The 25,355-nt window shown below is 34.3% G+C and overlaps 1 protein-coding gene across 1 annotated transcript in view; it reads right to left on the reverse strand.

The window, feature by feature from the left end:
* LOC103476154 (basement membrane-specific heparan sulfate proteoglycan core protein-like) overlaps positions 1 to 25,355 on the reverse strand; it is a 77,252-nt gene that overhangs the window by 48,866 nt on the left and 3,031 nt on the right. The window contains exons 2-16 of the mRNA XM_017308510.1: positions 19,227 to 19,487; positions 17,729 to 17,989; positions 16,982 to 17,239; positions 15,809 to 16,090; positions 15,076 to 15,306; positions 14,380 to 14,637; positions 13,236 to 13,550; positions 12,345 to 12,617; positions 10,569 to 10,820; positions 10,243 to 10,368; positions 10,109 to 10,124; positions 9,940 to 10,019; positions 8,813 to 8,863; positions 8,662 to 8,724; positions 8,509 to 8,568 (exon numbers count right to left, since the gene is read on the reverse strand). Coding sequence (XP_017163999.1) covers positions 8,509 to 8,568; positions 8,662 to 8,724; positions 8,813 to 8,863; positions 9,940 to 10,019; positions 10,109 to 10,124; positions 10,243 to 10,368; positions 10,569 to 10,820; positions 12,345 to 12,617; positions 13,236 to 13,550; positions 14,380 to 14,637; positions 15,076 to 15,306; positions 15,809 to 16,090; positions 16,982 to 17,239; positions 17,729 to 17,989; positions 19,227 to 19,487 — 2,787 coding nt within the window. The remainder of the gene's footprint in view (positions 1 to 8,508; positions 8,569 to 8,661; positions 8,725 to 8,812; positions 8,864 to 9,939; positions 10,020 to 10,108; positions 10,125 to 10,242; positions 10,369 to 10,568; positions 10,821 to 12,344; positions 12,618 to 13,235; positions 13,551 to 14,379; positions 14,638 to 15,075; positions 15,307 to 15,808; positions 16,091 to 16,981; positions 17,240 to 17,728; positions 17,990 to 19,226; positions 19,488 to 25,355) is intronic.

Raw genomic sequence — 25,355 nt, forward strand, 5'->3', positions numbered from 1 at the left:
TAAGGTGAGTGAAACTCAACATAGGTTTTAAACACGAGAGTGTATTAAGTTATTATTCATAAGTTACTGGGTTTAACGAACTCAGGGGCCCGTACCTACTTTAGAGGGGTATAACTGGGCTACACCATGAACAGACAACGTGAAGCATAGTCTTGATTCATTTTAAAGATAACAATTAAAGATTCAACATAACTAAATGAAACTGAAATCATGGCTCCTGTTGATTTATGGCATAGAGAGAGAAAGAGAGAGAAACTGACCTGCAGACCATACAAACTTTGGTTCACTGTAATAAGTGTAAATCTTTGGTTCTCCTCTTCCTGCTCTGCACACAAATCCTGCTGTGTGAGTCGGTCCATTAACAATGAAGGAGTTCTGCTCGGTACCACTGCTGCTGCCAGGCAGCAGCTCATAGCTGTACGGTTGCTCGTACCGCTTGGATGAATCAAGAACAACTTTATACCAGTAGAACCTCCATCCTGCATCCTGAGGTTGAACCTCACAGCTCAGAGTCACTGAGGCTCCAGGATTCAGCCATGATAGGGGCACAGAGAGGACAGGGACAAGTTTACCTGTCGAAATCAAACATTATAAAACATCAATGTCATTATATTAGAATTTCACAACGATTAAAATGTTGTAACTAAAAACGTTTTAGAAATGTAATAAATGAAATAAACACTGGCTATGAATACTGATTTAAGCTTCTTGTAATCTTACATATACAGTAAATAAATAAAGTCCCTAAGTTATGTGTTGTCAGGGGTGTAACTGACAACACATAACACTTTTTTACGCTTTTGTTTCTTCAGATTTGATCAGAGTTTGAGTATAAAGTCAATCTGATTCAATGGTCAAAATAGTCAAATTAAATGTTCCTCTCTGTCAACCTGTTTGCTTTCAGTCACAATGACTCAAATCGTCACTTTGAAATACAGACTGGTTTAATTGGGAGACATAAAAACTGTAAAAAAAAAAAAAATTCTCCCAAAAAACTTGATGAATTTGATTCAATAAGAGATGCAAACATCTTTATTGCTACATATAACAGTCAGGATCAAACAGTTATCTTTACTGCTAGCAGTGTGAGATGGATTTCATTTTAAAGCATCATGAGTAAAAAACAAACATGTTATTCTGCTCTGGTTAGTTTTACTCTGTTGGTTTTTATCACAAGCAGCAGCACTGAAAAACAAATTCAAGATTCAGAGCTCATTTGTTTTTCATTGATGAACAGAAACTAAACTCACCAATTTCATGAATAATGACATCAGTGCTGTTTTCAGTGTAGAAAACTGGATCTCCTCTTCCTCCTCTGCAGCTGTAAACACCTTCATCTGAGACGATGAAGACTCCATCTGGTTCATTGCTTCCTATGGGCTGATCTGACTCCTGTCTGAACCAGTAAATCTTCCAGCCTTCACCGAGGTCAACAGAGCAGGTCAGTGTTACACTGCCCCCTGCTGGTATGATCATATCACTTGCTGTCAGTTTGGCTTTGGGGTTATTTAATGCTGATTGAGGCAAAGACATAAATAACGAAGTCATCAGAATTTGACTTGTTTCAATAGAATTCAGTTTCATTTATTCATTTATACAGCACCACTTCATAACAACCATCAGTCACTTTATTAGACGAACAGGTCCAACTCATATAGAGATCATCATTGAATCTTCTACTTTGTCAAAAGGTTGAACTATTTTTAGTCTTCTGGTGATTTTCCTAAACTTTCAGACAATCAGATGAATTGAACTCAGAGGAACCACAGTGGTAAAACTGCAGCAGGGCCAGAGAATCACAATCTGCCTCCTGTCAGCTGTTATTGGCTCATTGGAGGATGGAGGGATTTTATACGAGAGACAAAACTTTACTAAAATACAGACAGTATTGTACAAACGTTTTGGTCCATCCATAAATTATCTACACTCTCCTTCCAAGAAAGCAAAAGGTTTTGTCATCTTTAAAAGTGATTGTTTTAGAAATTCCTTCAGACTTTTATAGTAATTTTTGTTTTTGTGTTTTTGTTTTTCTATCAGCTTTCCCTTTTTTATTATTAACCACAAGCACCTTAGTATATTCATCTTAAACCCAGAATTATTAAAAGGTTCCCTGGATTATTTTATTCCTGCAGAATTTCATTAAGTTTAAACCTTCTAACACTGTTTAACATAGAAAAATGCACCCGACTGTAGCAACATTTTTCTACAAAGTTGATCTATGCTTGATTTTAGGATGTAGGAAAAGCTATTTTTTAGTTTTTGTGTTCAAAACCTTGAAGTAAAAATATTTCAAAACAAAATATTGTAAGAAAGTATTAGCTGTTTAAATGAGACTTGATTAAACATTGTGAATAATCACTTCATAACAGATGACCTACTTACAAACATTTAATGAGAAATTATCACTCCATTGTGTTTGCCGATTGTTTTCTTCTCCACTGCAGCTGTATTTGTTACTGTAAGGTGGTGGGGTCATGTATTCACTGGATGCTGGAGGATACAGTGAATCAAGTTCTTTCCATGCATACGTCCACTCAGTTCCTCCTCCTCCAATAATCTCACATCTCAGAGTGACTTTCTCTCCTCTGAACATCAGAGACCAGTTGGGTTGCTGGATCACAGTGGGTTTAATGGAAGCTGTTCACATAAAGAAATCTCTGGTTAGAAATATAACAAATAGGATTTATCCTGCTGTGACCATAATTTATTTTATTCAATGTTTTTTATGACAAAAAAAGAAATGTTTTAAAACTGTAACTATAAGTTGACTTTTTATTGAATAGACAAAAAGTAGTCATATATAATACAGAAATAAAAAGAATATGTTTAATTCAAAATTTTTAAACTTAAAAAAAATAATTTTATTTTCCGTTTTTACCAGGGTCTTGTATGAAGTTCGCGTCTGAGGTCAGTGTAGCTGGTTCCTTTGTGACGTCTGATCAGAATCAGTAGGAAAAAAAAAATACAAATTTGTGTCAAATTATTAAATAATTGGAGTTGCAAATGTCTGTCTGTGGTCTGGGGAAGCTGCATGGTAAAAAAAATTAATTAGATCAGTTTACATTGTAAACTGATGAAGTACATTGTAACACCATCATGAATCATACTGGTTATTTAACTGGAATTAGGATTCTCTGCACATCTTCCTGTAAGAGCTTAGAAATGACAGATCAGTTCCAGCAGAAAATTGATTTTACCAGCAAGTGGAGATTTTAAAACATTCACACACATGTAAAAATACTACAATAAATCTCCCATTAAATACAGCCAAACCACACATAGAATGTTTCAAAATGTCCATTTGGTTTGACAAAGAAAAAAGCTCTTACAGTTTCATGCATTATGCAGTCTCAAAATGAGTCTCAAAATGCACGAGACTGCGTTATGTACACATAAATCGTATTATGCAACTGCCCAGCGTTTCAGGTTAATCATGCAGAGTCACTGAGGTTTAGTCAGGCAGAGAAAACTTCCTCTGCCTCTAGAAGAGCTGATATCATCTACATGTTCCCTTCCAGAGAAACACACTGGATTCATAATTTTATTACATTAGCATAGATGGAGAACTCTGTCTGTAATGTTTCCTGTTACGCCCCAATCATCTATCTGTAATTTCTTCTATAATGCTCAATTAGATTAAACTATTTTATTGATTTTGAGACTTTTTCTCTGGTTTTAAAGAATATAAAGCTCTGTTAGGGTTTGTAGTGTTCACCTTCGATTCGTTTGGTGTTGTGTGTAATGACTGTGCTAAGCTCCGCCCTCTAAATTGTGTGACCAACACGCTTGTAATTTTCATGTCTTGTTTTTTTCCTCTTCTGCATAGTTTCACGTTCCCGCCTGCTGACTCCGCTGTGGGAATTGGATACAGACATCTTCCTGTGTCACTTCCTGTCTGAGGCCCACACCACAGCTGATTGGATCATCACTTGATGGCTCCACCAATCCCTGAAGGGGGCTCCCTATTTAAACACCAACTTCCTCACAGAAATGGTGGCTGTTTGAAGTTTGAAGTTCGTGCCTCTTTGCTGAGTGTTAAATAAGTACAGGTATAAGAAATAAGTGACTTTGTTGTCAATCTTAACTTTTTGCCTTCAGACCTCAGACAGCATACGGTGCTGAAGAAAGACAATGTTTCAAATTTTGCGAAGAAGCACAAACATTTCTCCTCTAAGTTTCCTCATGCGCATTTTGAGTTAAACATCTTATAACCATGGTAACTCCAAATAATGAAGATACAAGGGCAGCCATTAATAAACACATTGCACAGTTTGTGCTTGAAACCAGAATGTTGCTGAATTGACTTTTTTACTGATAAGGCTCTGTCTACTTCTGCTTTATTTGGTCTGTTGTTCGGACTCACTCTGACCTAATGAGATGATCAAATGGAAAAACACAATCATCTGCTATTAGTATTTTGTGTTTGAAGATCTTTCATTCAACACAAGTGAAGCCAGTGTTGATCAATTAGTCTGATACTCTAACAAGTAGAACTGATATACAATATACATTCAATTTAAACGTAAAAAAAAGCCGGTTAATTATATACATATTGGAAACTGAACAAAAAACAAAAGAATCTCACCATCAACATGTGCAAATGTAAGGGTACTGAGAACTGCAATAAATAGAAGCTGAACAGATTTGATCAAAATGATAGAAATGTTTAAAACAAATAGTCTTTAACCACAGACACATTTTGGGTAAAACTGCTTTGGTTTTATAAAAGAAGGCAGAGAGACAAAATATATAAAACCAAAAAACATTCACCAAGGTAATATATGGTCAGAGTTAATCATAGAAAACACAAGATGAAACAGGTCAGTGTTAAACTCTATTTCCATCATGCAGAATCATTTTTGATCATTGAACAGAATGTTCATGGTTTACTTACAGAAAAATCCCAGGACGCAGAGCAGAGCGTTCCTCATCCTCACATCCAGACCTTCTGCTCATCAGAATGGTTTCTACGTTGTTTTAACTATAAGTATGAAGACGTTACATCTGCCACACATACATGACACCAGCATGTTTTATACTTACCACCGTGTGTTTCCTTCCTATTTTCACAAACTGCACAACACAGCAGCAGATTTGGTGGGTTTTATTTCCTGTCTATTGCACAGACATTTCAACATGTTGCATGCACAAAGCTCTTGATGTTATTGAAAAAACCTGACTGTTAAATACTGAACAGTTTTAAGAAAAAATATAATATAAATCTGAGATTTATTGAAGTTGTGAGGTTGAAGTTTCTAAAAGTGTTTTTTTTTTTTTGCTGTACACATTTCTAAAATATTAATTAATGTATTATTCTAATGATTTACTTTCATCTCCAAACAGTTCAGTGATGAATGACTAACCTGTCATTAAATAATGGGAGCTGATTACCCACAACTCATGACTCCTGGAACATTGATTTTCACATTTTTACTGAGAAAAGAGCCAAAATACCCATGTGGCCTTGTAACTGCTCCTTACGGAGCCCAAATCCTGGACCCCAATAAAATAAATGCTGTTTAAGGGTGAGTGGTTAAGTTTAGGACAAAGGTATGACTTGAGTTTATCTGCTCTCTGTCGTCTCATCTGACGGGATGAAATGGGAATTTCAAAATAAAGGTTTCTGCTCGTAGGTGTTGCTGTAACTAATGTTAACTAATGCCTCTGAACCTTTCCCTGTGAAATAGAAAGCATCGACAGGCTTTACTCACTGAATATATTAATGCTGGAGGTCAGTCTGGCAGCACTTGCTTCACAGGATTTTACTTCTATCTGCTAATGACTAATGACTTGCAAGTTCTTATATGAATGTGATGAGACAATTCTCACTTAAGCCTCTTCGTCCAAGACGAACTGTACAGTTTGCCTCTGTCTGATTTCAAAACCTAGAAGCCAAATATAAAGAAAAGCATCTTCACAAAAATAATTATGAACATGTAGCTTTATGTTTTAAAAGTGTATCTGTACCACCATCTAGTGGCAGGGAAAGGACACTGCAAACCCCCTACTGTGAGGTTATACAAACGTTCACCTGGAGATGACAGAAGAAATCTTGTTTTAATGGAAAGATTATGATTTTCTTAGTTCCTTAAGCCTATATCTGCTTAGTCAATGCAGTGCTTAGTGTTGTGTGACCTGACCTCTGATGTTCATCTCCTTTGGATATTAGGTGAGAAACATCAGAACCATAAGATGTTCAAATTGATGTAAAATGTTATTTTTACCAACCAGCTTCAGGACATCTTTAAAACTGTGTCATAATTAGCCATTTCTAATCTCCATATCACTTTGGGTTACTCTAAGTGAACTGATTTTCCATTTATCCATCACAGCACAGAAAGAATCAGCTAAAAGTGTTATTTGACATTTATTTTCACTTAAAATACTGCAGTCACATTACAAGCATTTAACTTAATCATCAAAGGAATTTAAGTTGGCAAAACTGAAAATGACTTATATATTTAAATGTTAATATTTAAAATGATCTTATCAGTAGCATCTTAAAGCTGTAACATCAACATTCATGAGAGCAATTTACATACAGCAATTTACAGCTTCATGAGGCTCAGATTGGGTCAAGTTTAAACTAAATCATTTGAATTTACACTGGGGCGAGCACTTAAGGAGGTTTAGAAACTATCTTGTAGTTTATGCTTGCTGGAAGTTCACAGAAACTGGTTCATAAGAGGAAACGCCTCGTTATGTAGCACAATATCCACCCAGGACTCTCTGTCCTCTGGGTCCTAAAGCCCTCCTCATCTTTCTCTCTCTTGCATGCATCTTGGTAGGATTTCATCACCTGTTATTGAAATCGACAAAAAGATGACAAGAGAAAAAATCTGAATAAGCCATTGATGACATTACTTTTATTTCAGCTCACAAGCAAAAAACAAAAACCACTACAGGGAGAGACTGCTGAAGTCCACAAACATATAAAAACTTAGACACACATAAAAACTTATAAACATATATACTTTTAATAAAAGTCAACATGCTTGCTATATATATCTAATTAAAACTATACAAAAAAACATTCTGAAGGAGCATAACTCTGCTGTAAAATAAAGCGACGAGAATAGATAAAAAGATCCTGTATTTTACATGTTTATATTTCATAATTTTAAACAGCAATTGAATCAATTCAGCTGCTACTGCTAAACTAATTAACATTACTGGTTAGAGTTAATTCGCACATTTGATTTTGAATCTGCCAAGGTGCCTGTTGATGCATATTCTACACATACCAAAGATTTAATGGGCAATAATGTTGCTCAGTTACAAGTAGTATTAATAAAACAAACTATATACCTGAGACTGTAAAATAAATATTGTGCTCAAATGTCTAACATCATCTTATATTGCTTTTATGTGTTGTAGTCAAATGACCAATCTCTACTTAATTTACCATGAGCTTGACGACAAACACACAACCAGAACATTTTTTTAAAAGTTAAATTGAGGTATTAAGACTTGAAACCAAATCAAACTGTTCCAAATCAAATTTAGTAACTTTAATGGCAACATATTTCCAGAAAGAAATAAACACAAAACAAAGCAAAATGTGTGTGTTAAAAAACGATTTGAGTCTTTCTAAAATGTTGCACTGCAATACCTAAACAAACGTTTAAGCACATTCACAAATTGGATCTCAGAAAATTCCCCTTTGAATGACCAATACAGATTCTCTAGGAGATTCTTATGATGGATAAAAATATTGTGCGATCAAATAAGTTGTTATGAGTTTTGTAATAAATTACAGAATAAACCATCAGAGTCTCCAGCCTACATGGCAGCATTGTTTTCCAGAGCTGGTGCTGATCTGATTTCAGAATAAACTGCTGCCTCTGCTGCTGCAGGACACAACTTTCCTGTCAATGAAGAGATTTAATTAAAACATCAAATCTCAAAAAAATTAAATAAATAAATAAAGTATTCCAACACACTTAATTCTGTAGAATTTTCTTTAAAAGATTTGCACAATAAGAACTGCAGATGAATGCTGACCTTTGTCCGTAGCTTTTTTCTTGACTTTCTTCTGATGGTCGATCTCAGCATAGGTTTGAGCTGAGTCTGGATAGAGAAAACGGGTTTCAGAACACATTTGACTCATTTATGCTCCTTCATATAGAGCTGATGGATTATAATACATACAGACAGGTAAGAAAAAAGCACTAAAAATGTGAGATGTTAAACTAATCTTGCATTGCAGCCTAGGTAATGGTGTGACAGTGGCTCTCAAAGTTGGAGTAAATTAATCAACAATTTTGGCCTTTGAATTGGGATATATTGAAATAAATATAGACTAACTTAAAACTATATTAAAAGCATATTTATGCTCTAAATATACATTATTAAGATGACTTATTAGTGACACTAGTAAACTTAAGCAATACTTGGTGTCAGAAGCCTTATATATTATTTTTTTAGGTTAGAAGCTGGCTATCTACAATATTTGGCTATTGAGAGAAATAAACTTTATCAACTATCGTATCATTCATGAAGCTTTACCTGCAGCTCCTGTTTTCACCTCAGAGTAAACAGCGCCCTCTTCTGGTCCACCTTGTCTCCCTGGACAAAATCATAAAATAATCACCAACATGTCGGATAAAACCATTCTGCGTCATTTTCTCATGCTGTATATTGTATATAAGTGAGACTCACTCTCTTTCCCAAAGGATTTCATTTCAATAAGAGAGTATGTAACTTCTGGGTGTTCATCTGCTGCTGAAATATTACAGATTAAAAAAAGAGGTACTTGTCTGTAAATTACCCAGTTATTTAATCTAAAACATCTTGAAAAGATCTGATCTACCATTTCCAGCAGCTTCAGCCGAGCCTATTGTGTCGTAGAGATGAGCATTCTCTGCAGAGAATAGAAAGAGGAAAAATCAGATAATTTTAATTTAATTGTAAACAGGATATGTAAGTTTGTGACAAATTTTCCTGAAAATATAAAATCAGACTGAGATTCCTCTTTGACATGAACAATTTGATCTAAACATCAGCAGCAAAACCAGACAGACAGTCACACAGCCAACATTTTAGAAAATACAGCAGAATTGCAATAAGCGTTCACTTGGACATTTACACACATAAAAACTAACATAAAGCTACATAAAACATACAGCAAACAAACTTGTTAATTAGAAATGTGTATGTTATTATGCCCAATCACATAAAACCTCAAAAAAAAAAAAACATTTTTTACTTTGTCAGAGGAATTAAACAATATTTCTTCTTCAGGATTCCAATCTGAACTCCTTCATGCTTTTAGATCACAGCAGACAGAAACACACACAGAATAACAACTAAACATAACAAACTTCCAGAAAACTGTAAAACAGCTGAAACACTGGGTGCYTTTAAATCTCAACTTAAAACYCACCTGTTTAGAGTTGCTTATGSCTAAATTAGGGTTAGAGTGCGGGTTTTGATGTCTTCCATGTTTTTATGTCTTTAATGTTTTTAATTTCTTCTTCTTTCTTTTCGACGTTTTAATGATGTAATGTTTTTTGTTTTTTATTTTTTTATTTTTTTAAACTCTCTCTTTCTCAGTGATTATTTCTGTTTTTATTTTAATTATGTAAAGCACTTTGAAATGCCTTGCTGCTGAAATGTGCTATACAAATAAAATTTGATTGATTGATTGATAACAAATCTCAGCTTTGGCTCATCTCACAATGAGATGATAGCCTAGCAAATGCTATGCTATCTCGTAGCATAGCATGATGTGCAATGCTCTTATGTGCAAAGAGCATTGCACATAACATCTGTTGCTCACATCAGCCACATAATCATCTTGAGTTAATGAACAATCATTCTGTCTAAAGCAGCATTAAAACAACAATAGTTTGCATTTGGGTCAAAAGAAGGTCAGAAAGAGGAACCGATTGTGTTCATCTATCATTGTAAGTAAAAACACATGAATAAAACTCTGACCATGAGAGAGAGATCTATATTCATGACTTTCAGGCTGGTTTGTGGTGGAACTCTGGCCTCTGGTCTGTGAACCCTTTGACCTGAAACAGAATAAATACATTATATTTATCTATATCTTAAATATACAATGATAATTTATAATGTGGAGGGGAAAAAGATGCCTGCTTACCTGATGCAGCGCAGACCTGATAAAAATAAATGTGTTTTTGTTATTCAAATTGTCTTGCTGCTAGTTTGAATGAAGAATGAATGTCAATATTTGAATGAACAATATGATCCAGTGTGAGGAGAAAAATGTCTCACCTCTGGATCGTCTGCAGCACCACAACAAGACCAGGAGAATAATGAAAATAATGAGAACGATTCCAACAACTGGTCCAACGATCAACATTTCAGGAAATGAAGAGCTGACTGAAGTGGTAAAAGTTACTGGAAACAAGGAACAATAAAGTAGAAATGTGTTTGATTTGCAGATTGTATGACATTTTCTGTTTGAAGAAAAAGTGACTTTAGGATAAAATACTGACAAACATCAGCAACACAAAGATCTTCAGTGTCCATCTTGTTTCTCTCTAACATTTAAACAATTTTAATGAATAAAATCCATCAAACATTTTCCTCCTCCTCACCTCTAACAGACATCCAGCTCCTTGGTGAATCTTTTCCTGAATGTTGACATTTGTAGAAACCTTCATCTGACTTTGACACTGCAGAGATATTCAGCTCCTCTCTACTGTCATTATGGATGAGTTTATCATTATGATAGAAAAACACATTGGAGAGAAGATGTTGATCTTTATTTCTGCATCTCAGAGTAACAGGATCTCCCTCAGTCACTGGATGAACAGGACTCAGCAGGATAATACCATCATAATAATCATCTGTAAAACAATCAGAGAAGATTCAGTTCAAGAACATTTCTTTAAGCTGCTTTATACTTTGCAGTGACATTGTTGAATTCACAAATTAAATGTTTGATTCTTCAAGGAAAAATGCATTTGTAGTCACATTTTATCCTTTTTAGTTTGTTCACAAAAATTAATGTAATGAACTAATCTAATAGTTGTGGTACTGTAGATGTTTGAAAAAATGTTTTGGAGTCTCGGTTTGAATTTGATATAGAATCTGTGAAAAATGACTTAAATATCAGGATTATGGTGACCAGAGCTCATCATCAAAGATAAATCATCAAATCACAAGTGGAAATGAACAAAAAGCTGGTCAGCAATTAAAACACGGTCTGATAACTATATTGCCAAACACATTATAATTTTTAACATGTCATCTATTATCTAAAGAACACATCAATTATGATCTTGCCTCTTTATCTTATTTTTGCATTGTTTTATTTTCTATTGAGACATGTTGATCTCATCTCCTACAAAAATCACATTTTTGGTTGAATTAAACTAATTTAAAATCTAAATCTGCCAGTGGTGTGAATGATATTGGATTAAATTGTATGATCAGGTTGTTTTTATGTCTGTTTCCATGGATCAAGTAAAATATTATCCAACAATAAGTGGTTGTAACTGAATTGTTGTACTTCATTGAACTCTCTGCAAGTATTTCCTCTAATAGTTGATGAAACTACCTTCATAAAAAGGTTAATGGGTTAGAAATTATGTACAAATTAAGTCATTTCTAAATTTTTCCTCCCAATGTTCATCCATTATCTTCTGATCTCTGATAAATCAGTTTATCAGTGTGATCTTCCTCCTCGTCATCCTGAGGTTGTTCTCAGTTTAAAAGGTAAACCTTTATCAGATCTTTGCTTCTTTAAGTTCAGTAAATGGTTAGAAGTTAATTGGATCATACTGTCCACTTCAGAGACTGTTAAATAAATCATTTGAAAAAGTTATGATAGTTCAATATTGTTGAAATCTCATTAAATCAGTTTAAGGGAATTTTAGAGAAATAATTTGTTGTTTCTTCAAGAAATCTAATGTTATCATATTTCTACATTTATGTTGGAAATAAAATCAAATAAGTCATCTCCATGAAAAGCTAAAAAATTACATTACTGATTAAATAAAACAATATATATGATGTTGTACAGCGAGTCAGTGTAGATCTGAGGAGAATAAAGTAAAGTTAGTAAAAATTAATGTGGCACATTTTCAAGGATAAATGTCCAAGTGTTTCACAGGAAGTGTAACCTTATAACTACACAGCAATGTACAATACAACGAGTAAAAAACAAACAAACTTTAGAACATTAACTTTAGTTATAAAGGAATAGAAGATAAACAATGAATATAAGAAAAAATAATTTCTCAAAACTAATTATTTTTGGGAATTAACCTTTGACTAAATATGTTTTTACAGTAATAGATATATTTATGATTTTCAAATGCAAAAAGAGGTTAAAGAAAAAAAAAACAGCATAATAAAACACATCTTACCCTGTACACTGATGTTGACAGCATTGCTAAACTCTCCAGATTTTGACTCACACCAGTACATTCCACTATCAGACGAGTATATTTTAATGGTACATGTAGATCCAGTCATTTTCCCCCAGATGGAGCAGGTCATGAATGATAGTTCTCCTCTTCCTATAAACCTCCTCACTCTCCACTCAGCAGTTTTTCCCTCACAGTTCAGAGATACAGATTCAGATCTGAAGTGTTGAACTCTGTCAGGATTCACTGAGAGAGAAGCTGCTGGATGAGGATCTGGAAACAAGACAGGATTTCAATCTTAGAACAGAAATATCTTTAAAATGTTTCATTACAAATGATTTGTTTCTAGTTAAAAAGATTACAGCAAATATTTCAGCAAGTTGATAAAACTTTTTATTTCTGCTTGAAAATATTCATATTTAAATAAACCACAATGGAAATAATAATTTCATCTTTTCCAAAAACAAGTTGGATTTTATTTGAGAATGTTTAACAGCCTCTAATAATTAATGTTTTAATTCATCTCTAAACCTGATGGCTGATTTTATTTCCAACCCTCTGACTGCCTGCTGACTTCTTTAGTTTTCTGTAATCAGTTTGTGGATTTGTCAAAAATCTTCACAAAATCACTTTTTACCTGATATTTCTATAATGTTGAACATGAAACAAGTAGAAATGTTACAGTAAGAATCCAGGATAAGTTATGATTATTATCCAATAATATGAATGATCCATTTGTTTACTGTGTTGAACAAATATTTTTCTTCCCAATGTGTCAAAAGTTAAAATAATTTACTTGTTTTTTAATTAATAATAAAACACATTTAAAATAAAAGAAATGTTAAAAACCTCTAAAACTTTGTTTTATTGAGAGTAAATAAACAAACTGACCTGCAGACCAGATAAACTTTGGTTCACTGTAATCAGTGTAAATCAGTTGTTCTCTTCCTGCTCTGCACACAAATCCTGCTGTGTGAGTCGGTCCATTAATGATGAAGTTCTGCTCAGTCCCGTTGGTGCTGCCAGGAAGCAGCTCATAGCTGTAGAACGGTTTCTGGTTCCACTTGGATGGATCAGGAACAGCTTTATACCAGAAGAACCTCCATCCTGCTGGTTGATGCTCCAAACCCTCACAGCTCAGAGTCACTGAGGCTCCAGGATTCAGCCATGATGGAGACACAGAGAGGACAGGCTGAGGGGGAGACGCTGATGGAGAGAGATTAGAAACTGGGTCAAACTTTTATCCACAACCTTTCTCTTTTCTCTTCATTTTATTTTTCTTAAAGAATTAATAGAGTATTAAAATTGAAGTAACGGTAATAATAATAACCGATGCTCCCTCCGGTTGTTACCTTTAATTTTGATATTTTACTTCCTTTTTTTCAGTAACATATTTTTTACACTTGTTTCCTTAAAATGTGAACTTTATTTCATTAAACACTTTCATTTTTCTCTTGTCACATAAATCAATGTCTAGAAACACTGATCAATATAATCTATTGAATCTTTATTCCTTGTATCACTGAACTCTAAGATGACTTTGATCGATGTCTCTAAGAACTTTCTGAAACCCTTTTAGCCATTTCTTGGACTTTGGATTCTTTAATATATATTTTAATACTGTATATATTTTTAAAATCTCATTCAAAAATGTTCAGAAAATCTGAATCTATTGTAATAAGATAAATTAAAGGTTGGCTTAAAGCTGTTATACAGCTAACAATAATTTCCAGCTGCATGTAATATTTAATAAGGAATAAACATGAAAATCTATCAACCCACTGAAAAAAACTACATTATACCCTAACCCTTTCTTTCTATAGTTTTTTTTTCTAAAACTATAGAAAAAAAATACAAATATTTAAAGCATTAGATTGTGTGCTAACAGGAAAAGCTGCTTTATCGTTCTTTTGTTTCAAATGAAAAAAATAAATCCTATACCATAAAAGGAGCTTTAATATTGTTAGAATGTGACCAAGTGGGACATACTGTCATATAAAAATCATCACATGCCAGTTATAAATAATCAACTTACACACAGTTATTTTAACAACATTACTCCATGGTGTAGAGGAAAACCTTCCTCTGTTTCCTCTACAGCTGTATTCTCCACTGTCAGCATTAGTAGCTGAGTTGATCCTGTATTCACTGGATGTTGGAGAGTTTCTATTGGTTGGTCTCCATTCATACGTCCACTGAGTTCCTCCCTGGATCTCACATCTCAGAGTGATTTTCTCTCCTCTATAGATCTGAGACCAGTTGGGTTGTAGAATCAAACTGGGTTTATTGGGATCTATAGAAATACATATCTTGTTAGCAGTTTACCACAACAGTCCAGAGTAACATTTGAGTGTCAATTTAACACTTTCCCTGAGAGAACCCACTTTCTAACATCACTTAAACAATATCAATGTTTCTTCCAAACTTCTTCAGCAGATTCTTTAAGATTTGTTTTTATTTTATTTAATAAGAATCTATCTTGTAGCAAAGCGGGACAAAATTAAGAGTAGGTTTCAAACACTTGCACAACAGATATCTTCATCAATACAATGCTATGCTTATATTAATAATTGCATTTTCATCAAATAGAGGCATATTCAGATGATTTGGGCAAATGTGTTTTTACTTAAACTAAATGTGTTAAACAGCAGCAGCTGCTTTTATGTGAATTTGTTAAACCTATTTTAATGTTGCTTGCTTGATTATTGTAGGTCATAAGTTAATAACTTACAGCTTGTTAATGTGATGACATCACTCCAATGTGCTAAGAGATAGTCACTTGTTCCTCTGCAGCTGTAATTTCCACTGTCAGCTGTGATGATCTTGGATGTTGAATTATAATTTAGCTTGTTTTTCCTCCATTCATACGTCCACTGAGCTTCTTCCTGGATAAAACACTCCAGACTGACTTTATCTTCTTTCAGAGACCAGTTGGGTCGCTGGATCACAGTCGGCTTAGAAACTGTTGACATACAGAAACATCAAGTAGGAAACTAAAAGAAACAAAATGAACCTGAACATATATAGTTATATGAAGGAGGAGACATTTACTATTGTGTCAAATTATTTATTGTAAAGGAAATCATTTGTTAAACTGTGTAAATCAGGAGCTTAACTGAAAACGTAAACAGCACAAATACATTAGAATCAAAATGAAGATATATTTAACTTAAAAATAGAAATAAAAAAGCTTTTTTGGTTTGATGAACACATTTCATTACAGGATGTTGTTATTTTTTTAAAAATATTTGAGATCAGATTAAATTCTTTATAACATCTGATTACTTTGGTGGTTTTAACGGAAATAAAAAAGTTGAATCTTGAAACTGTAAATATTTTTCTTCCCGTTGATTAATCACTGTGTGATTATATTTTAATAATTACGTTTTCTGAACAACTAGGAAACAAATTTGAGTTTCAAAGATGATGTGTTGTTATGATGATGACCTGATAACTAAACTCACCAGTTTTCTGAATTTTGACCTCTTCACTGGTTTCTGATGTGAAAATTGGGTCTCCTCTTCCACGTCTTCCTCCTAAGCATCTGTACTTTCCTCCCTCTGAGACACTGAAGGTTCCATCTGGTTCTGTGTTTCTGAAGGATTCATCTGCAGGATAATGTGGCCCATATTTGTGCCAGAAGAATTCCCAGCCAGTAGATCTTTCAACAGAGCAGTTCAGAGTAACACTGCCCCCTGCTGGTATGATTGTTTCCTTTGCCTTCAGTGTGGCTCTGGGTTTGTGAGCTGTTGAGTTTGAAAATCAGATTAATATATATAAAAAAAAAAAATAGAATATGAATTATTACTCATTTCTGGAATCATTTTGTTCTAATAAAAATATCTACACCAAAATTTAACATTTAGATTTTTCAAACTGAGAAATATGAACTCTGCATGATGGACTAGATTTTCTATCATGTTTCTTATCAATGAGAGCTGGGGGAAATGTAATTGTTGCATTAATCATTTTGGTGAAATTCCACATCTGACCTGAAAATTCAAACTCAAGTCCAGTTAGATTATTTCAGCAGCAAATCAAACTAGAACAGTGGCAAACAGACCAACCTGTAATTTAACAACACACGGCTTGGTTGTAGCTTATTTAACACAGATTATACAAAAAGTCTGGCGCTGTCTAATGTAGGCAAGATGTTCTTTATCAGAACCAATAGGAATGAATGAATCACTGAATCAATGAATCAATGAATAAATCAATCAATTGTGAGAACCAAGCATAAATTAGGAGCTCCCTGTAAATGAAGATTTGTTGAAAAATAAATCTCCATATTTAAATGAGCCACAGCTCCAAGGCAGAACATCAAAATCTAATTATATTAGTAAATATTTTCATAAAATATTTTACTCCAAAACATTTTGCATCTGTAAAATCACTAAACCCCTAATCTCTCTCTGAAATAATCCAGTTTCTCTTTAAGCTTCTTGTTCATTTTCCTTTATGGATGGAAAATAGATTTTATTCCTCATAAAACTCTGACAAAAGTCACAGTTTAGCCTCCTGTCAGTTCTTTCTGTTCTCCCACAGAATAAATGGAGTTATTATTGAGTTCTGTTTATTTTATGGAGATCAGGAGATTAAAGACACTTTCAGGATGAGTGGAGGTCAGTCTGACTCACATGATACTGTCAGTTTTATGGCTTCACTCCATCCTGTTAACTCGTAGCCTCTTCTACCCATGCAGCTGTATTCTCCACTGTCAGCCTCAGTAACTGTGATGATCATGTGTTCACTAGATGATTGAGAGTTTGTGTTGTTTTTTTTCCATTCATACGTCCACTCAGTTCCTCCATCCTGGATCTCACATCTCAGAGTGATTCTCTCTCCTTTGTATATTGGAGTCCAGTTTGGTTGTGAAACCAAAACTCTGTTGGAAACTACAGCAAGAAACATGATTAGGAAAAAAAGAAAGTCTGAAAACTAATCAGTTAATTAGATAGTGTAACACCTGTAATAATAATGTCAATCTAGGATTTTTTTTCCTCTGATGTGTCATTTAACACAAATTGCATATCATAAATTTCACTAAACTGTATCAATAAAATGTCTTGGAACAACGTTAATCTCAATGTGCACCATAACTACTCAAAAAAACACAAATAAATGTAAAGATATAGAATTAATTTGCTTTATTCTCATATTTCGGCACGTGTTGTCAGCAAAAACATCAACAAAATGATTCAATTCAGCTGAATGAATATTATTAATTGAACAGATTATGAATCTGAACTCATATTTACATTTAGAACAAAATAGGTCCTCTCTAACTAAGACAGAGTAACAAAATTCTTTTAGTTGTCATTTCAAAATGGATCTGTCATCAGAAAGAATACAATATTTTCTTCAAGGTAAATTTCTAAACTCACCTGTATTAGAAATGGTGACTTCATCACTCTCAGATGTTATGAACATTGTCCCTGTAATAACTCCTCTGCAGGTGTAGATTTCTCCTTCTGTGATGCTGAAAACTCCATGTGATTGAGCAGAAACTCTGGTCGGATGGTTGGGTGGACGTCCTTTGAAGAGCTCAAATGTTAAACCAGCAGGTTTGTCCAAAGAACAGGTTAATGTCACACTGCCCCCTGGTGGTATGGTTGTTATGTCTGCAGTCAAAGTTGCCTTTATTTCTGCAATAACATTAATCAGAATTAATAAGATTTGGAGCAATTAGAAACAACGTGAATAATTTCTAATCAGATCAAAACTGAGACTTTAACATGTAAGACAGAATCAGAAGAACACACAGAGATATACTCCACATGCAGTCATGTTCTACTGGTGTTTTAAGCAGCATTGTATCATTTGTAACTGAGGTCAGCAGATCCAGATTCAATACAATCAAGCATTCTCCATAAACACAACAAATAAAATGGGTTGAAAAGTAAATAGAACCTAAAATAAAATTGTTTTTTATTTAACCAGTTTTATCAGCCCGATACTGTTCTGCAGTCCTTAATAGAAATTCATGATTTAAATTAATTTCAATTCAAAAATATGTTATTGATCCTAAAGTGAAACTGAATCTTGTTCTATTTCCCTTTGGGATCGATAAGGGAAGATTATTCAAATGCTTATTGTAGATGGATAGTGATGGCTTTGGCAGGAAGCCATCACTTCAAATGTGTATTACTGCACATTTGAAGGAGAAGACACTGTTAATCGTTGACAGCATCATAAAGAGAATGGTCAGTGTTGTCCATAATACTCTCAATCTCTATGTAAAATCCTGTTTTATGTAAAATGCTCATGACAATGTAAATTTTCTGCACAGTCACAAATTTATCAAAACGCAAGTTCTTTACATAGTGTTGTGGCCCTTTATGTAAATGTTGCAAATTGTAATTTCTACTAATTTAGTTTTCTATTTTGGGAAGTTAGAATTTATTTAAACTAATTTAGATTCAAAATCTGTAGTTAATTTGTATATTTTAATTGATTAGATTATGCTGGCAATTGGTTAGAATCTCCCATTAATTTATGTAATTAAAAACACACTGGTTGCTTGGTGGAGGCAGTGTTTGGCAAATGTTTGGTGTGTTGATGGGAGGTTTTTGTCAATGATTTTTTAACCACTTTTTTGTACTTGAAACTTCACATTAAGTTTACTTTCGTATTTGGCTAAGTTGTATGACATTTTTGGTAATTATTTTGTCGCTAATTTTTTTTTTTTTGCAAGAAATGAATATATTTTTTCAAAACAAATCAAGTCAGAAGTGTGTTCAAATCAAACCACCTGTTAACATCCAGGGCCTTTGTTGGAATTTTGGTTTTTGGAAAATAGAAGGCTGCGACACAGTTTTAAGCAAATATATCTTTTGATCCCAGACAGTGCGGATTTAATCAAAAATCCATTTCTCAACTCACCAGTGTTCTGTATAATAACGTCATCACTCATAGTTGTCTCAACGTTTCCCCCAGGTCTATATCCTCTGCAGGTGTAGATTCCTCCTTCTGTGATGTTGAAAACTCCATCTGATCGAGGAGAAACTCTGGTCTGATAGTTGGGTGGACGTCCTCTGAAGAGCTCAAATGTTAAACCAGCAGGTTTGTCTGCAGAACAGGTTAATGTCACACTGCCCCCTGGTGGAATGGTTGTTATGTCTGCAGCCAGAGTTGCCTTGTTTTCTGCAGGTTAGAAAACAATAACAGTCATCATTCCCTAGATTAGGAGTCATTTGCAACAATGTGAATCCTTTCTTCAAAACTGCAGTTGTCACGCCTGTCCTTAAAAAACCTGGATTGGATCCAAATGATTTCAATAATCTCCGCCCTATTTCTAACCTTTCTTTCATCTCCAAGATCCTAGAAAAAACAGTTGTTTCTCAACACCATTGCTATTTAACCAAGAACAGTCTGTATGAACAGTTCCAGTCCGGTTTTTGCTCTGGTCACATCACAGAATCTGCTCTCCTCAGAATCACTAACACTCTCCTCATGGCAGCAGATTCGGATTTACTTTCTCTTCTTATTCTCCTTGATCTCAGTGCAGCCTTCGATACCATCTCTCACACAATCCTGCTCCACAGACTCTCTTCCATCGGTATCACACACACACCCCTCACATACCCCTTGGTTTCAGTTGTATCTCTCTGGCCGCACTCAGTAAATTCCAACTTAAATTATTCAAATCCCACCTGTCCCCAGGTGTGCCCCAGGGCTCTGTCCAGGAACCCCTTCTTCTCAACATCTACCTTATACCCCTTGGCAATATCTTCCAATGTCTTCCGTAAATTTAACATCCATTTCCACTGTTTTACTGATGACACCCAGCTGTTTTTATCCACTGCACCAGATTCTTCTCTACCACTTTCCCCTTTCACTTCCTGTTCAGATTAAATAAAATCCTGGTTTACATTGAACTTCCTGAAATTAAACAATGTTAAAACCAAGTTTTTGCTCAAGGGCACCAAACCTACACTATCTAAAGTCAACAACTTTACCCTCACAATTGACAGTTCTCTGATCTCACCAAACCCTCAGGCTAAAAATCTGGGTGCCATTCTTGACAGTATTGTCTCTTATGAATCTCATATTAATAATATTATCTGGTCTGCACACTTCCATCTTGGCAATATAATATTTCGTCCTTCCTTCTCCCTGCACTCTGCATCCGTTTTGGTCCATAGTCTGGTTATTTCTTGAATTGATTACTGCAATTCTCTCCTGGTTGGTCTGCCTCATAAAGCTCTCCATAAACTTCAACTTGTTCAAATCTCTGCTGCTCGCATTATAACCAAAACAGCCTAATTCAACCACATTACTCCAATTTTACAACAACTTAACTGGCTTCCTGTTTCTTTCAGAATTTAATTTAAAATCCTGTTGTTTACATTTAAGGCAGTTCACAACCTTGCCCCTCCTCATCTGTCTGATCTTCTGCATATCATCAGCCATTCACGTTCCCTTCGTTCTTCCTCTTTCATCCACCTCAGTGTGCCTCTTGTCCGTCTCAGCACCATGGGAAAAGAGCCTTTTCTTACTCTGTTCCCCAACTCTGGAACACTCTTCCCCTTGACATCCGTAATATTGACCCTTTTCTAACCTTCAAAGCACAACACAAAACTAATCTGTTCAAGTTAGCCTTCTCACTTTAATTGTGCAGTTATTTTGTGGTTTTGTGTCTTGTAGCCATTTCTTTAATTTTCAATTTGTGTTTTTAATGTTGCAAAGTCTCCTTGGGTGTTTTGAAAGGTGCTATCAAATAATATGCATTATTATTATTATTATTATTATTATTATTATTATTATTATTATTATTATTATTATTATTATTATTATTATTATTATTATTATTATTATTATNATTATTATTATTATTATTATTATTATTATTATTATTATTATTATTATTATTATTATTATTATTATTATTATTATTATTATTATTATTATTATTACTATTTTCTCATCAAACCATAAATAAGACTTCAATATGTTAGGTTATTAGTGTACTTACCTCCTGCTGGTAAGGTTGTTATGTTTGCTGTCAGAGTTGCCAGATTATAGAAACATAAAAACAAGTGATTTGTTTTTATCGCTGACAAAAACTAATTCTGAGCATTTTGATCAAAACTAAAAGTCATTATAAATATAATCTTATAAATCCCAAGAGAGCCATCAGTTATTTACTACTGTGAATCTTATTTGAAAACTGCTTATAATTTGCAGAACAAAAGTTCTTTTGGACTTTCAAGGTGTCATAGTATCTTAAAATTTTGAATTTACAAATTTCACTTAAAAATGTTTGACGTCTTACAAACATAAAACCTTTCGGCAATAACATAATATTTTGGAGTAAACGCACTTTCAATATAAAGAAGCTTTTGAGGATTTACATCAAAAACACAAATGCTGTAATAACAGTTGTTAATTATTATTGGTTTTGGGACTGCTCACTTTTCTACATATACTGTATGATGTAAGAAAAAAAAGTCAAAATAAACTACTTCTGTTTTCACAAATGTGATTATTTGATTTGTTTGTTTACATCACATACATACAAGAAAAGTCACCAGTGCATCAAAGGACAACACCAAAGTACAAACGATCATATACACACTTAAACTTACATGTTTGGACTGGGGTAAAAAGCCTGAGTTCCCAGAGAGAACCCACACAGGAGAACATGCAAACTCCATTCAGAAAGACTCCATTTCTAACCACAGCCACACAGTGCAGCAAATACAAGGAGCAAATCAAACTGACGAATGAACTCAGAAAATAATTCACTTGCAGGAAGTTTGATAGCGTGTGAATCAGTGACATCGACAGGCTGTGTTGTCTGATTGCTATCATCAGCTAGCATGATATAAAAAGAAAACCATGATAGGTTTAAACTTTTGTACATACACACACTGGTGAGCCCAACATACCTCATGACAGAGTTTATTAATCTATTCTTTCAGTTTTGACTTGCTTTTAATTTTTTATGAAATGTTCAGGTTTGTAGTTTTTTCTTCATTTGTGTTGCTAAGCGTAGCTCCTACGGATGGTAATGAAATGACTCTAAACAGGATTGTACAATATGCGGTATAGTACTGTAAATGGTAATATCACAATATGTTAAACTTCTGTTTGATCTTGTGAATATTCATTTCTGTAAATCAATGTATAAGTTCTGCTATATTTAGTTAGTCTTTGTTTCTCCACCAATTAGCCATGGTTCAGGCTTTTCTACTGACAAAAAATAAATTCTGCCAGATTAAGGTAACTATTTTGTTCAGATTTCAAACATTTCATTTTCAAACAAAGATGCTAAAATGATAATTTAGTTGAATCAGGACGTTAACACTGCGACAGACTGGCAGACTGTCGCCCGGAACAGTAGCTGGAGATAGGCACCAGCAACCCTCCCAACCCCATAAGGGACAAAGGTGTAAAGAAAATGGATGGATGGATGGACGTTTACAACCTTCTGTACTTTTCTGATAAATCTACTTGTTTGGTCTTTGAAATTATAAATCACAGCTGTTAAATTCCAGTCCTCAAGGGCCACTGCCCTGCAACTTTGAGAAATGCCTCTGCTACATCACCTGAATAGAATAATGAGGTTATTAGCAGGCTTCTACACAAGGAGGAAGTAATTAAGCCATTTCATTCAAGTGTTTTGTACCTGTGGCACATCTAAAAACTGTAGGACAGCGTCTCTTGAGGACCGGAGATTAACACCCCTGTTATAAATTGACACTTCAGGACAGTCTTGAGAGTCGGAAAATCGACAAAAAGAGGAACAAGTTGTTCTGTGCAACCATAGTTTTCAAAATTAGTTTACTTTCTTGTTCAGCTTCCTCTCATCTACTGAATATCAAATCATGTGAATATAATATATTCCAGAAATACAAGAGAGTGTTGTTGCAGACAGAAAAACTACCATTTAAGTATGGACAGTTTGCTCAACAAACAATTGTGATACTTCAGTGTTTGTTTCTATGCTGCACTATTAGGTTTCATTTCTATATAAAAACAAAGATAAATGCATTGAAAAAACACAAATATCATATTTCTATCTTTATGTTACCTCCAAAACAACTTATTTACCTTCAGCAAGTCCATGAACCAGAGAACTGAGCACTGCAATAAAGATCAAGGCTCAGTCAGTTGATTAAGAATATTATTCACAATGGTATTTTATTCATTTTAGAAGATTTAAATTATTTAAAAATAATAAATAAATACATAAAAGATCGCATTGTCCAAAATTTTACATACAGTGTTTCTTTGTCTTAAACAGAGACAAAAGTTGCTTGGATTACAATGGAAATTACAAAAAAGAGGAGAACGACTCGAGTGTTCCATTATTAACGCTGTCAGATCTTAACAGAGATACATGGTCACATATTATCCTGAAGAAACATTTTCTTTAAACTCTGAGTAGAAAGTCAGTGATGTACTTACAGGAAAAGCCCAGCATGCAGAGCAGAGCAGGTTTCATCCTGGCATCCAGAACGACTGCACAGCTCAACTGAACGGCTTCTACTTGGTTTGAATTGTGTTCATATAAAAGGAGAAGTTAAGTCTAAAATATATATTACATCAATAAGTTTCATGTTTCTTCTTCTTAGTAATCCCTCTCTGTGTTTCCTTCCCTTTTACACCAACCTCACACAACAATAGCCAATGAGACAGCAGCACTTGATAGTGGTTTGCATTTCCTGTCCACTGCAGGGATATTTTAACCTTATGTGCAATGTTTTTTTGCAGGCTCGCACAGAAACATCCAAATAAACAAAAACCACTAAATTTGAATGCATGTTGCTATGAACAGTTATTGTTTAATAGTTTGCAAGAAAAAAACCTGTTTGCTCATTCTCATTTTTAATCATTCTCTTGTTTTGATGTGTGAATTTTATACAGAGAGAAATGTTAAAATAGTAACTTTGATCTTTTGGCACTGACTGACATTCATCTGCTGACCACCATATTGTCTGGTTTTACCCAGTTACCTATTAAAGTCTGCAGGTTACCACCACCAGAACAGAACAGTTTCATTATTATACATAATGTTTTGAACAATGGAAAACGAGCAGAAGCAGACTGAAGAGATTGCTGTTCAGATAACCATGTATACTTTTGGATTTGGGGAAGAAGTTGTGAGAGAAACTACATCATGAAGAAACACACCAGGGTGAGACTTAAACTCAGGGCTGTCTTGCTGCCTGGCAACAATGTTAACAACTATTGGGGTGACATGAATCTAACAGAGCATCAATGTCGAAACTTATCAGCACATTTCTAAAAACAATTTGTGTGTGTGGTTAAAGTGTGTAGGCGTGTGGGGGTGTGCGTGTGCGTGTGCGTGCGTGTGTGTGTGGTGTGTAAGGACGGAAGTGGACGGAAGTGATAAAATGGCGGTCATATCAGATCATCAGTAGTACATGTTTCCTGGAACGAGGTCTGTGAATAAAAGATGGTTGATCTGGTGGGCGACGTGTTAAAACGCCATTGGAGCTTTAAGACATGAGGTGCAAAGTATTATGGGATGAGTCAGACATTTGAATGTCTTTAGGTGTCGTCCTGGATCAAGAAGAAAAGAGCATGCTAATTTGTGTCACTCATGTTAGAGATTTGACAAAATAGCGTGCAACACTGTGGTTAATGTATCAGCTAAAGGTAAATGAACATTTTATAAAATATATTGACTTTAATTCTGGGATGTATCCATCAGTCCATCTATTTTAGTGCTAACGCTTAGTGACGGTCAGCGTGGAGCTTAAGGCCTGACCAGTCTGTCCACAGTCAGATGGTCACTGCTTGTTTAATACCTGATTCACTAGTTAATGAGGTGAGACTTCTGGTGTGTTTTAGTGTTGATTTTATCAATTATATTCACAAACATTAAAGAGTTAGAGGCAAATGTAGATTACACAACAACCCACATTCAGTGATGAATGATGAAAGAAAGATGTATCATCAAGGATGCATCCTTGATGATATATTGCATCTTTTTAGGAAAATAAATGCAATATACATTGCATTTTTTCTCCTAACAATATA

This window comes from Poecilia reticulata, linkage group LG14 (assembly GCF_000633615.1).
Source record: "Poecilia reticulata strain Guanapo linkage group LG14, Guppy_female_1.0+MT, whole genome shotgun sequence".
NCBI classification, from domain to species: Eukaryota; Metazoa; Chordata; class Actinopteri; order Cyprinodontiformes; family Poeciliidae; genus Poecilia; species Poecilia reticulata.